Below are 14,283 nucleotides of genomic sequence, written 5' to 3' on the forward strand. Positions count from 1 at the left end.
TTTCTTTTGCATGAAGGTTCTCATTATTTTAGATTTGCTAGTGACAAATTCTCTTAGGTTTTGTTTGTCTGAAAATGTCTATCTCATCTTCATTTTTGAGGAATGTTTTCATTGGGTATAGAATCCTAGTTTGGTTGTTTTTTTAAAATACTTTTAAAGGTGATATTTTGTCTTCTGATTTCAATTGTTTCTGGTTGCTTTTAAGATTTCTTTTGTTCTTTGGTTTTCATCAGTTTATTATAATATGCCTAAACATGGATGTGGTTTTTTGTGAATCTCTTGTTTGCTTGTTTTAAATAAATCTGTAGTGCTTCTTGAACCTGTGATTTGCTATATTTCATCAGTTTTTGAAAATTCTGAGCCTCTATCTCTTTAAATATTCCTTCTGCCTATTCTGTCCCTATTCTTCCTGGGGCTGCAGTTACACGTTTATTAGATTTTTTCCACCTTATGTCATTTGCCTCTTAGAAGCTACTCTATATTTTTGTTCCCTGTGGTTCAGTCTAGATACTTATTTTGAACTATCTTCCAGTTCATGCTGTCTTCAGCTGTGTCTTATCTGTTAAACCCATCTACTGAATTCTTAATGTTGGTTACTATGTTTTCAGTTCTAAAATTTCCATTTTATTTTTGTCAGTTTCCAGTTATCTTCTAAAGTTCATCTTATCATTTAATTTCCTAAACATATTCATCATAGCTGATTATTCTAATGTCCAATATCTTGTGGGTATGTTTCTATTATCCATTTTTTCTCTTTATTTTTGGTCAATTCTTATCTGTTTGCAAGTCTGGTTATATTTATTGAATGCTGAACAGTGTTATTAAAAATTGTAGAGATAATTTGAGACTTTGAATGATGGGATCTTCCTCCAGAGAGGATTTATCTTACTTCTAGCAGGGATTTCAGAAAGTGGCAGATCAACCACTCCATTTGTGAATTTAGCTGATTCAGAGTTAGGTCTTTACAAGGGATGATTCCTTATTCTTAGGATGAGAGCCCCCAGCTGGAAGCCTGGAGTGTTTGCCAGGTCTCTTCTCCTTGGTAAACTGACTGACAGTGCTTTGTTCAACTTTTCAGGCTGTCAGAAAATACCTCAAGTTATAAAACCAAATGTCGAGCCTCCTGGTAGACTGAGGTTTTCTACTTGACTCATTGGGATAGGAACTCAAAAATAGCTCATGATTTCAGTTTTGGATGTGTTAATTTTGAGAGCTATGTAAGAAATTTGAGTGGATATGTACTGAAGGAAGCTGCATATATGCACCTGAAACTTGGGGCAGAACGTGATAAAGTTTAAAAGATTAGTAAAAGAACAGATGGCTGAATATACCCCAGGTCAGTACCACGTCTAAGAGGATGGGCAGCAGGGGATGGGATAATTCCAACCTACTACCTCTGTAAAGGCTCCCTGTGGGGCATGACTATTTGGGGTATTTCTTGGTGGGTCAGTGTATTAGGATTCTCCAGAGAAACAGAACCTATAGATATAGATATAGATACAGAGAGAGAAGCTGAGATGTCCCAAGATCTGCAGCTGACAAGCTGGAGACTCAGGAGAACCAATGTGTAGTTTCAGTCCCAAGTCCAAAGGCCTGAGAACCAGGAGGGCTAATGGTGTAAGATCCAGTCTGAAGGCCAGCAGTCGCAAGACCCAGGAAAAGCCAGTGTTTCAGTTTGAGTCCAAAACGAGAAACCTATATCCCACTCAAGGCCGTCAGGCAGGAGGAGTTCCCTCTTACTCATGGGTAAGTCAGCTTTTTCCTCTCTTCAGACCTTCAACTGATTGGATGAGGACCACCCACATTAGGGAGGACAATCTGCTTTGCACAGTCTACCCATTCAAATGTTAATCTCATACAGAAACACCCTCACAGAAGTTCTCAGAATGATGTTTGATCACATGTCCAGGCACCCCATGGCCCAGTCAAGCTGTCACATAACATTAACCAATCACACTCAGTGAAGCCAAGAATATCGACCCCTCAGCCCGGCACCTGCTTTCTCCAAAGGTCCACGCAGTGCATCCTGCAGGGGCACGACCTGCTCTTACGCTCAGCTCTCCGGAGGCTGGCTCTCCGCGGCAGCGCCATCACCACCCTGACCCAGATGAGGCTGTCAGGGAAGAAGAGCCTTCTCCAGGAGTTGCGCGAACAGCACGCCCTGGAGCAGGACTCCTCGCAGTGTCTGGACGAACATCAGTGGCAGCTGCTCAGAGCCTTGGTAAGACCGTGCGTCAGCCCCCTGCCTCGCAGACAGGAGTGCTGCTTCCTCAGCTTCCAGGCTCCAGCCCGGTTTAGCCAAAACCCCAATCCTGCCCCAGCACCGTTGTGGGGTCAGGACAATGGCAGTCCCCTCTGTAGTGGGGCACCCAGTATGCCCAAAGCTTCTGGTGTACATTATAATGAGAATTATACTAAAAACGCACATGAAATCAGAGCACGGATAGGTACAGTCGTCATCGGGCGTTGGGAGAAAAGGGCTCTGTAGTCTGTTTTAAGGTTTTAACAGATCAAAAGAAAGTCTTTGTAAATTGTGGGACTCGGATTTAAACCCAAGCAAGCTGACTCCAGGTCTCCTGTAGCCACTGCGCTATAGGAGCAACTGATGTTTTTTGACCCCTTCGTGAGGGACAAGCTCACAGTCTCTTTTGCTCGGCCCAGGAGGGCTTGGTGGGAAGCAGGCAGGACGTACTGCCCAACCTCTGATTCCCCCACCTCCTTCTCCAGCTCTTATTCCTTCAAGGAAAGGAATCCCCATAGGCCTTGTGTTGGCCTCCATGATGTCCCAGGCTACTCGCGGACTCAGATGTGACTTTAGAACCCGCTCTGCTGTGGGACTTAGAGAAAGTTACTCAGCCTCTCTGAGCCTCTGTGTCCTCATCGCTGCTAGTGTTCAGGCCTCACGGTGTTTGGGATGAATGAGGAAGTGCTTGTGTATGTGAGAAGCCACGGATGGCACTGGGCACGTGGTTGGTGCTCAGGAAATGCCTTGGGGGATCTTCAAGATACCCAGGCTCATCAAGTGCGTATAGAGGTCCCCACTTGCCGCCCCTTCTCCATCCCTTCTCCAGCCTTCCTGGGACCCCGGGCAGGGCCGGCCCTACATCCTGGTCCTGGCCCTGACCGGAGCATCCGTGCAGGGTAGCAGTGGGGCTCCAACCTGTCCCCGCCCGTCCTTTTCAGGAGGCGCGCGTCCTGGAGGAGGCTGGCCGGCTGGAGGAGGAGACGCAGCACACACGGCTGCAGCTTCGGCAGCAGCTCCTGGCCGAGGCCCAGGAAGTCGGGCAGCTCCTACAGCAGCACACTGAGCGGGCCGTCGGGCAGACGCTGCTGGGCCACGCGCGGAACGTGGCCTCCAAGAGCCGGGCCAAGGACAGGGATGACTTCAAGGTGCGAGGCCACCCCAGCCCCAGGGAGCCCGAGGCACGGGAGACTTTGGGCTGGGGTGGGGGGCAGGGGCGGGCAAGAGGGAGGGTTTGGGCAGAGCAGCAGCCGGGGCCTGCCCAGGAGCTTCTGGCCTCGCAGGGCTTACCTGGCTCCGCTGAGCCTCCTTTTCCTCCCCACTAAGAGGGAAGGTCCCCCCCCCACCCCGTGGAGTAGTGAGGACTTGCTCCTGCTGCCTGGCCCCGTGTCGCATCTTTCTGAGCCCTGGTTCAGTCCTTGCAGCAGCTCCGAGAGGGCCGTGGTTTCACCCAGAGCCGCCCAGCCGGTCAGTGGCTGACGCAGGATTCGAACCGAAGCCCCTCTCCCAGGGAGAGACATGGACACTCCCTGCCTCTGGCCGCCTCTGCGGAGAACCAAGTGTTGGTGGCGTTGGCCCTGACAGCTGAGCAATGCAGCTAAAATCAGTCTGACTTGAGTATGCAGTGGTTTACTCCTTGTACTGACGGTGATGACAAACCGCAGGCGTGCAAATGGCCATAGTAAGAAGTGACGTGCGCGTTGCCCTTCTACGTCTGCAGGAGGGCTTTGTCTGCCTCGTCTCACTGGGCTCTCACCACAGCCCTTGCGCGGAAAGGATGATTTTTCTTTCCATCATTCGGGTGGGAAGACTGAGGCTTATCATTGGGCAAAACACATGTTTAAAGCCTCCCAGCCTTAGTGAGTGGCCGGAACTGGAGGCTGGTCTTGCCCTGCATGACCGGTGCATATGCTCGGCTTCTCCTTGGCTGCCTCCTCACTCGAGCCAAAAGAAAAGGCAAGACACCCCGTGTATTGCAGACCACGGCAGAGAGAGTCCATGGCCGGCACCCACGGGAGGTGTCGCAGATCTGCGGCTGGCAGCAGACCCACATCAGGATATGCCAGGACGCTTGCGGGCACCTTCCATGAGTCCTTTCATTTACGTAAAGTCACACATCTGCACAGGAAAGAGGTTGGACCCACGTTTCTGAGACACCCCTTGTCCTTCTAAATCTCTCATGTCTGCCCACATCATCCAGACATCAGGGCTAGCGATGCTGGATGGGTCTCTTCCTTCTCCTAAAATTCTACAACTCTGACCTAATCAACGGTCATTACAGGAAAACAGAATGAAATATGAGTTTGGCATATTTTGTCCTCACCTTCCCCAAGGGACTCTGATTCAGAATTAGATAATGATGAACACCCCTCCCCGCTCCCAGTACACACACACGCACCAGAAAGAACATGGGCTCAGTATCTGGAAGGATGTTCATTTCACAGGGCTCCTTGGCCCCAGGCCCTGCGGCAGGTGCTGGGATAGAGAGTAGCCAGGTGGCAGCATTCCTGCCTTCAAGGAGCTTACGATCTACTGGGAGAGGACACGCTAACCCTTGTGAAGCTTTGCAGAAACTGAGACACAGGCAGTGCCTGAGGGGGATCGAGAGAGGGCTGAAAAGTTGGAGCTACTCAAGCAAATGTGTTTGCTGATTCGAATGGTACACGAGCTGGAAAAACTGATGAGGAGGGGAGAATGGTGGAGGCCCTGGAGAGGGGTGGAGGGGTGGGATGCAGAGGGGGTAGACACCACTTCCCTGTGGCAGGAAGACAGATGGACAGAAGGCGTGATGTGCAGGTGGGTTTGCTGACTTGAGAGGGGAGAAGAGGGACTTCCTGTCTCCTGCCTTCCATGTGCTAAATGAAATTCAAGGAAGGCCACTGGCCATCTGTGGGAGCTCCTGACTGGAAGTGCAAGGCCAGAGCCCAGAGTCTTCGTGGGGGGTGGAATCAGATGTAGATGTCCGACAGAGGGGGAGAGAGAACCGGCCACAGTAAGGGAGGAGCAGGGCCCGGGAGTGAGAAGGTGGGCTCTCACCTGCTCTGCACCCTGAGCTGCAACCCTCCTCACCTCCACAGCTTCCGTCCACACCTGCAAATCAGGGAACATTTCTTAGGCCTTGGAACATAACCAATCACTCAACAATAATAAATGGGTATTTTTTTCTTGCCCAAAGCTTGGAACCATTCAATAAATGCTGAAATGGGGGCTCTGGATCCTGACTTTTGCCCATCATCTTATGAAGTAAAAGACGGTGATTTTGCCAGTGCACAACCAACATGTCCCTGATGATGGGACATCTCAGCATTTCTTTTCTGTTCTGCTTTGGGTCTGAAGGTATATCATTGAGGAATGCATGTAACTGCAAGTGACAAAAATAAATAGAAGTTACTGATCTCACATAACAAGAAATGTGGAAGTAGGTGGTTCCAGGCTGGCACAGAGGCTCTGTGATACAACCAAGGACCAGACTCTCTCTTTCTGATCCATCATTCTTGGTGTTGGTTGGTTGCCTCATAGTCTCAAAATGGCCACTGCCACTCCAGACATCGTTTGCATTCTAGGCATGAAGAGGGAAACAGCACAAAGTCTTTCACCCCCACCAAGGCTTTGCCTTAATGTGGGGAAAGGGTAGACCCTCAGCAGACTTTCCCTAATATTTCATCTCATTGGCCAGAACTGGGTCATACAGTCAGCCTCAGACCATCCCTGACAAAGGAAAATAAGATGATCGAAACTGGTTTAAACCAGCCACGCACTCTCCGCCTGCTCCTGACCAGCCAAGGTTGGGAGTGGGTGGAATATGGGAGCCAGGACCATGCCGGCCATGGCTGGCTCCACGTGTACCCTCTGCTGAGACTTGCCCCTCCTGCCCACAGAGAACACTGATGGAGGCGGCTGTGGAGAGCGTCTACGTGACCAGCGCTGGTGTCGGCCGGCTCGTGCACGCGTATTACCAGCAGATCAGGAGGGCCATGCAGGACCACGAGGAGAGAAAGCTGCATCACCTGAAGACCCTGCAGGGTATAGCACCCTTCCACTGCGAAGCCCTGCCAACAACGAGCCAAACATGCTCTTAGTTGGGGACAGGGCAAGATGTCAGGTTTTTCAAATTTTATTTTGGGAGATTTAATTTTTTTAATGTTTTATGTATTTATTTATCTCCTGCTTTGTCCCCAAAAGGCTTTTGAAAAAGCACTTAAAGAAACATATCCATACGGTACAATAGGATTTTTTTTTAAAGTAGGTTAATCAGGATAAGGACGTTAGGGTTAGGGTTAGGCCATTGTCTGGGACATATGTCATCAGATCCCTACTTAGAGGTGCCATGGGTTTGGCTCTGGACGTCCTGGTGGCCAAAGAGATAGAAATTTCCTCAATTAAAGCTGTCACAGTGTCCATAAGAAAAGGCTAGTGGCTCATGAATGTGCCTGAGACCCAGACAGTTTTCCCCTGTGGGCTCTTTTAAGAGGCCACCCAGGGGATGGAATGGACAAGATCCCCAAGGCCAGCAAGAACATGGTGTGGTAATAGACAAAACCCAGTTCCTTAAAGCCTGTTCTTGTAACATCCCTCCCTGCATCCAGGGCTTCAGAACAAAGTAGAATCCCGTGTTCTCTGACGGATGCTTCCTGGACGGTCCAAGATCCCTAGACGAAGGACCGGCAGCGGGTCCTGGGGGCAGGTCTCCTGTGCATATTATGTTTCTCAATAAGCTCAGCTGCCACTTTTCTCTTCCTCTTGCCCTGGGGAATTTGAGCCCTACATTCAGATAAAATCTGGGACACGCCCAGAAATCTGCCAGCTGGCTACAGATCATTCCTGATGTTTTCCCGAAGTAAGGGTTGGTCTCCTTCAGCAGGAGACAGATGAGATTGATCGCCTCTGCAGAACGTTCAGGAACCAGGGTGTTCACATCCCCTCTCTAGGCCTCGGTTTCTGCATCTGCAGGGCTAGGGTTGGGCTCCTCCTTCATACATCCTCTCATTATAACTAGGGTCCAATAAATAGGCAGTTAATTCAGGTGGTAGTAAGAATCTAGCAGAAAATAATTTTAGTCTTCATCATCTGTTTCAAAATATACCATTGTTTTAAATTAAAAAAAAAAAAAAAGAAGAAGCATGTTCTGATATGCAGACCAGTGCACCTCGGACTCAGAGGCTAAACCTCCCAGCTCCTTGGAAAGCACCCAGTTCAGCACCCATGTCTGTAAGGCTAACTGCACCCCTACAGCTCTGCTTGTTGAATGGTTTTTCCTTCCTGGTGTGGATTTTTATCCATTTGTGGTGGCCCTTTAGTGTTAAGTCTTTCTTATTCGGCTCCCCTTTCTCCTGATACTTACAAGAAAGCCGGGCCTGAGCAGTTGCAGGGAGAGCCGAGGTGCTGCCCTCCCGGGTTCGCAGGGTGTGATGGAAGCTGTAGCATCCTCACGCACACGAAGTCCTTCCCAGGGTGAACTGTGGCGCTGGCAGAGGCACACCTGAGAGCACGTGTGTCCTGATCCCTGCACCTCAGCGCCCAGGCCAGACCTGGCAGTGTCAGCCCTTCAAACATGCACCTTGACCGTTGTGTGTATGTTAAATGCTCTAGGTGAGAGAATGGAAAATTTCAAGCTGCGGAAAAAGCAGGAACTCGGTGATCCTTCGTCAGGGGCCGAGGTAGCGGGTGGAGCTCAGGAAGCCTCCGGAGCTGTGCACCAGAGGTGAGGCCTCACTGCTGTCTGCGGGTCCCCACACGGGTCGTCCCGGCCCCTGTGCATCGCACGTGTCTCTCGGCACTGACCTTACACTCAGTGCAAGTGACACTGACACTCCCGGCAGCTGACCTCCCGCACATTCGCCTGCGGACCTGGGTCTCCTCTGCCTCCCCCGCTGTGTGGAAGCCCATGAGCCCCCGCCTGGCTCTCCCTTCTACCCACGGCCCCTGCAAGGGACCTGGCGCAAGGGCACAGGTCAAGGTATGGCGGGAGCTTCCCTTCCAGGCCTGAGTGGTCTTCACAGCCTTGCACTGGCACCTCCTCTCTGGTCCGTGCTGAGGGTTCCCCCAGAAGCAGACCCTGAGCCAAGGACCTGGGGGGCAGGCGAGCCCAGGAAGCACAGGGAGGGAGCAGGGGAATGAGGACGCAGGCTGTTTGCCATAACAAGGACCCGCCGTGAATCACACGCTGTTATCTCAGGGATCCAGAGGTCAGAGGTCAGGCGGGTGCCGCTGGTTTCTCTGGGCCTCACAGGCCGAAATCAAGGTGTTGCTGGCTGGGCTCTCATCGGAGGCTCTGGAAGCTTCCACACTTCCTCAGGTGTCAGCAGGATCCAGTTCCTTGTAGAACGGAGGTCCTGTTTCCTTGTGGCTGTCGGCTGGCCCCCCCAACCTCCCATCAGCCGCTCTCTGGTCTTTGCACGTGGCCCCTGCGTCTCGGAGCATTAAGTCCTGCCTACACTTGGAATCTCTTCTGCTTCATCTCTCTGACCTCAGCTGGAGAAACTTCTCTGCTTTTATGGGCTCTGGTGATTGAGACCCACCAAGATAATCCAGGATAATCTCCAAATTTAAATCAGTAACCTTAATCACGCTACAAAGTCCCGATTGCCGTGTAACATAACATCTTCACACATTCCAGGGATTAGGGCGTGGACACCTTTGGGGGCCGCTGAGCAGCCTACCACATGGGAGAAAAGCCAGTAAGGCCTGTGATGATGAGGGGTTTCCATGGCAACTGAGGCCCAACCCCGGTCTGGACCTCCTGAGAGACTGTGCAGAACTCAACTTCCAATTACGCCAGCAAGGGGCAAGGAAAATAGGGGATTTGTCTACCAACCCCCTTCCACATTGGTTGAGGGTCTGTCCTGGAGGTGTTAACTCTCCATCCTTCCCAGGCATCACTGAGTTGGCCAAGTCCCCCACCCCCTTCATGGCCGGAGGAAGCCCTGGTACCTGGTCGCAGGTGCTTGTAAGATGCCGTTGGTGCGTGTGGGAACTGTCCACTGAAGGGCAGCCGGCCACCAGGTGGGCTGAGGAGATGTGGGCTCAGCACCGACAAGTCCCTGTAAGTGCATACTTAGGTCCTGAGCTAGGCACGGGGGACAGCGCCTCCCACCCGGGTGCTCACAGCCTGCAGGGAGAGACGGACAAGTAAAGAGGTGGCAGTAAGTTGGTGCAGGCACTATGATGAGGGGAGGGGGCACTGCAGATCCACAGCAGGGGCAGGGGTCCCTTGTCTAAGGAGAAGCATCCCACCGGCTGGAAGCAGCAGCAGGACCACCGCTCTGCAGGGTAAAGGAGAGCAGGTCCATGCCATGCCATGTGTAAATCCCAGCCCTCATCTGATGCTCATTTAGGAAACAGGAACCACAGCGTCCCCTGGGTCAGAGTGAGTCCAGCATCCCCTCCGTAAATCCTCCGGCCATTAACAGCGGTCAGTAAATGCCCTGCCATTGGGTTGAGTCTGGGGCTTGCTCTGACTGTCGCATATCCATCAAACTACAGTGGTTCTCAGATCTGCGGGACATCCGTCTCACCTGGCTTTCTGCTGAACATGCGGGGCCACTCCACACCTGGAGCCCCAGACTCAGGGACTTTGAGGGAGGCCCAGGCATCTAATTGCACACGCTCCCTCCCTCCAGGGATTCTGACGGATGTGGTCCAAGGGCTCCACTTTGACACCAGTGACCCAAGAGGAGGGGCCTCGGCCACCACCTGGTCCAACCCTGCCGGGTTTATGGAAAATAAAAGCAAAGCCCAGTGTGGGTGTGGGTGCATGACCCAGTCTCACTGATTTAGAGGCTCATACATGGCCGTTGATGCCCTTCCCTCCATGCCCATCTCCTTGAGTTCATAAGTGCAGTTTCTAGTGAAAGTCAGCCAGAGCTCCTAGGGACAGAGCAGTGTGGTGATGACAAGTATTGACTTTAAAAAACGATATGACAATAAGCACAATTCTCAGTCAGATGGTAAATTTCAAACTGCATCTCTGGCAAGGGGTGGGATTGTGAGTGAGCTTGCCTAGGGCTACCAGGTGACGCGGTGGCGACCCCTCCCGTCAGCCACATGGTGGTTGGGTCCCTTCACGCCCCAAGCCCCAGGTTCCCCATCTGTAAAATGGGGTCACAGTAACACCTGCGTCATGGGTGTATAACTGTGCAGATGAGCCACGCAAAGCCTGCAAAACGCTCACACAGAGGCCAGCACGTGGCCAGGGCGCTGATGTCCGTCATTGCCGTCAGCACTGTCATTGCCGAGCCCTCAGCACTGCACGGTGCAATGTGAACTTCAAAGAGTTCTGGAATCAGAATGCTTTCAGAATGGATTTTTAAAAAAAATTTTCATTTCCATAGTCAAATCTGAGTCCAAACACAAGAAGTCTATGAATTTACACATCTGACTCGGTGACTCAGATCCCACAGCCAGGCCTACAATCAGGCCGTTTCCTCCCTCCAGGACGTGCCAGGGGTCAGCAGTCCCGAAGGGGCTCCTGCCCCCGAGCTCGGGCACCACCTGGCTGTCCCAGCACAGCCTTTGTCCTCTGCGGGCTCTCTTGTCCGGGGCCCTCGTTACTCCCTTCCTGGCTTAGAGCTGCAGCCTCTGACCAGACTCCTGCTCGCCCTCCCTGCTTCCTGTGCTGCAACCAGGGCATCACATAAAACACGAGGCAGCCCGTGTCTCAGATTCTCCTGGGCCCTCGCATGGCTCCCCAGGCCTCGAGAGTGAAGCCCTGCCCCTAACCCGGGCACACAGGCCCTTCCCGGGCAGGCCTGTCACTTCCCTGCATTCCCAAGGGCCAGGTCCATGGGGGAGCAGACAAGCCAGCAGGACGACAGTCGAGAGTGACCAGGACTGGTGACAGGGCGGGTGTGGGGAGGAAGCTGCTCACAGAAAGGAGCCACCCAGCTTCTGCAGCGAGCTGAACAGGGGCCCGCAAGAGATATGTCCACGTCCTAATCCCTGAACCTATACGTGCGACCTTATTTAGAAAAAGGTCTTTGCAGATGTCATTTATGTTAAAGATCTTGAGAGGAGTACATCACCCTGGGTTATCCCAGTGGGTCCTAAATCCGATGGCAAGGGAAGCAGAGGGACATTTGACCACACACAGAGAAGATGATGTGACGACAGAGGCAGAGATTGGAGTGACACAGCCACAAGCCAAGGGGTGCCAGCGGCCACCAGAAGAGGCAACGAACATGTTCACCTCTAGAACCTCCAGAGGAAGCATGACTCCTTGACTGAAGATTTCTGGGATCTTCTGTGAGAGGACAGATTTCTGTTTTTTTAAGCCCCCTAGTTTGTGGTCATTTGTTAGAGCAGCCCCAGGAAAGTAATGCATCCTCCTTGAGGGTGTGAGAGAGAACCACACTGCAGAGCACTGACCTCAGCCATATCACAGTTATTTGTTCGATATCTATCCCCTTCCCCAGCTCAAAGTGGGGCCCCATGAGGGCAGAGACTATGAGTCTCTTATTCGCAACTGTGTCTTCAAAACCCAGCATAGCACCTGGAAGTCCAGAAATACTTTTAAGAATAAAGGAATGAGTGAATAGATGGATGGATGACGGATGATGGGGTCTTGTAGGATGAACAGGAGTTTGCCAGACAAAGACAACGAAGAGGGGAAAGGCATTACTGGTAGAAGGAAGAGCAGACGCAAAAGCAGGTGGAATTTTGTGCCTTCAGATATACTCCATGGACAGCTGCCTATTGATGCTAAAAGTGACTTCTGCCTTCAGGTCTAGAAATTCAGCCCCTTTCAGAAAATCAACCACAAGATTGAAAGGGAGAAGGCAGAGAACGATTACAGAAGCAGGGTGGGTGGTATTGAATGTTCCTGTTTGCTGAGGACTAGAGGAAGGTCAGCCAAGGAGGGGAGGGTATTCAAAGCAGGAGGGGAGGGGTCTCTGCTCCTGAAAGGGAGGTGGGGCCTCTCTCCAGATCAGGGACCCTGCTTCAGCCCCAGCTCTGTCCTCTGCCACTAGCAGTAATGAGGCTGCTGTATTCAGGGTTTCTCAGACTCTGCATCCTAGAAAACGAGACTTCTGTTTTACAAGGGAGGAGCTAGGGCAATTCTGAGATTTTAAATAAAGATGGGTCCTATCAGGGGATCATCTCCCTGCTCCCTGCCACACCCTGGGGTTAAAATGATTTTCTCATATGAAGATGCCACTTGCAGCCCAGCCGCTTTGCAGCTGTGGGACCTCAGGGTTGCCCCCGGCCCTCTGAGCTTCTCCCGAGCTTTTCTCCTCTCTGTCCTGCTGATGTCACCAAGCCACCCTGAAGATCAAGTGAAAAATGTGTGTGTGAGACTCTGTAAATTCTCAAGCGTTAATCAGATGGCATCTGCTTTTCTGATGAGTCAGCCACTGATGGAGGGACTCGAGCTGTGTCCACGGGGCATGTGGCCGCAGTAAATCGTGCCCGCGATGGCCATTCTTCTGGCTCCAAGGGCTCAAGGATGGCTATCGGTCACTAGTTCCCACGACTCAGCAGGCCCTGGGGAAAGGTTCGTGCTGGGTCTGACGAACCTGCTGGAAGGGCGGCGCTGACGGCCTTCGTTCCTTCCCCCAGGATGTTGGCGCAGCAGAAGAAGTTCCTGGCCCAGTTCACGGCACACCAGCGGACCCGCCGGGACGCGTGGAAGCAGAGCGCGAGGGTCATGGACCATCTGGAAGCCCAGCTTGAGACCCAGCTACAGGTACAACTTCTGAAAACGGGCCTTTGCAAAGCGGGCAGTGGTTTACAGGGGACTGGAAATAGTAAAAGGCTAAGCTCATGATCACAGGTCAGCACTGGAGCCTTTGTGAGGACCACACGCCCTGCTCGGGACCCCCTCAGCCCCCGCTAGTCTCACAGGCTGATGACACATCAGCCTCACTGCTCAGCTGTGAACTTCGATTCCCCCGGGTCTGCAGCACCAGCTCCGGGCCAGGCCCTGACCACTCATCAGTTTTGTCTGTTGAGCTGAAAGGAATGAGCGTCTCCCTGTGTGTGAATCGCCACCATGTGGGCCTCTTGGTGTCACGGCAAATATCAGTATCATTCAGGCAGTGCTGCTGTGACTAAGGTTTGCACTTTACCTAGAACACACAGGAAGCTCAGCTTTCGTGATATTTCTCATCCCAGAAAAATCTCATCAGCGTGAGATTATAAGGTGTGGCTTTAAAGCAAAGTGGCCGCCTGTAAAAAAAAATCAGATATTCCCGAATGGAAGTGCTGAGTGGAGTGCTGGCCCCATCTGAGTGCTCGCCACCGGTGTGGCAGTGACATCTGAGACAATGATGAGAAAGATGTTAATGGTGGTTAACGTCTATTCCCTGAGAGTCTCTTGTAGACAGTCCCTGAGCAGAGAGCTTTACATTCACCACCTAAAGTCCTACTCTGACAGCCAAGGAGCGGGTTACACCCAGTATCCCATTTACAGATGAGGAAACTGAGGCCCCGAGAGGTAAGTCACCTCCCAGTGCCCCACAGTGAATAAGCCACGGAATCCGGGTCTGGCTGTTAATCAAATGGTGTTGGCAGTTAAGGACTCGGACTCGAGTCAGGCAGGGGTGTGCTTGATCCTGGTTCTGCTGCCCTCGCCGAGCCCCTCGCACCTCAGTGTTCTCATCTGTAAAGTGGGATCCATGGCTGGCGTGAGCGAGGATGGATGCTTAGCTCCCCCTGCATCACACGTGCCTCTGCCTGCTCCTGGCGTTTCTGGATGCCTCTTGGAGAGTCCTCATCCACTTGGGGACGCGGTCCTGTCCCCACTCTCAGAGCGCCCCCTCGTGCTGATGGAAGGCGATGTAGAGGCGGAGCAGGGCAGAGGGAGGCCCAGCTGACCCTCTCTCTCTGCATCCAGGAAGCTGAGCAGAGCTTCATCTCAGAGCTGGCGGCGTTGGCCCGGGTGCCCCTTGCCGAAAGCAAACCGTTTTCAAATAAGCATGGGCTGTCAGGTGAGTCATAGAAGGCGATGCCCTGCAGGCTCTCTGGGCTGGGAGTATAGGTTCTAGCACCGGGTCTACCACTAACTGGCGTGTGGCCCCAGGCACCGCACTTACCCTCTCTGGGCT

At 52.3% G+C, this 14,283-nt stretch overlaps 1 protein-coding gene across 5 annotated transcripts in view; it reads left to right on the top strand.

Moving 5' to 3' along the window:
- The window catches only part of EVC (EvC ciliary complex subunit 1), an 87,947-nt gene that overhangs the window by 66,798 nt on the left and 6,866 nt on the right, over nucleotides 1-14,283 (top strand). For all 5 annotated transcript variants that reach the window (XM_057546412.1, XM_057546410.1, XM_057546411.1 and 2 more), the window contains 6 exons: nucleotides 2,011-2,221; nucleotides 3,184-3,390; nucleotides 6,121-6,265; nucleotides 7,832-7,943; nucleotides 12,797-12,923; nucleotides 14,073-14,166. In XM_057546412.1, the coding sequence (XP_057402395.1) occupies nucleotides 2,011-2,221; nucleotides 3,184-3,390; nucleotides 6,121-6,265; nucleotides 7,832-7,943; nucleotides 12,797-12,923; nucleotides 14,073-14,166 (896 nt within the window). The remainder of the gene's footprint in view (nucleotides 1-2,010; nucleotides 2,222-3,183; nucleotides 3,391-6,120; nucleotides 6,266-7,831; nucleotides 7,944-12,796; nucleotides 12,924-14,072; nucleotides 14,167-14,283) is intronic.

This window comes from Balaenoptera acutorostrata, chromosome 5 (assembly GCF_949987535.1).
Source record: "Balaenoptera acutorostrata chromosome 5, mBalAcu1.1, whole genome shotgun sequence".
Taxonomy (NCBI): domain Eukaryota; kingdom Metazoa; phylum Chordata; class Mammalia; order Artiodactyla; family Balaenopteridae; genus Balaenoptera; species Balaenoptera acutorostrata.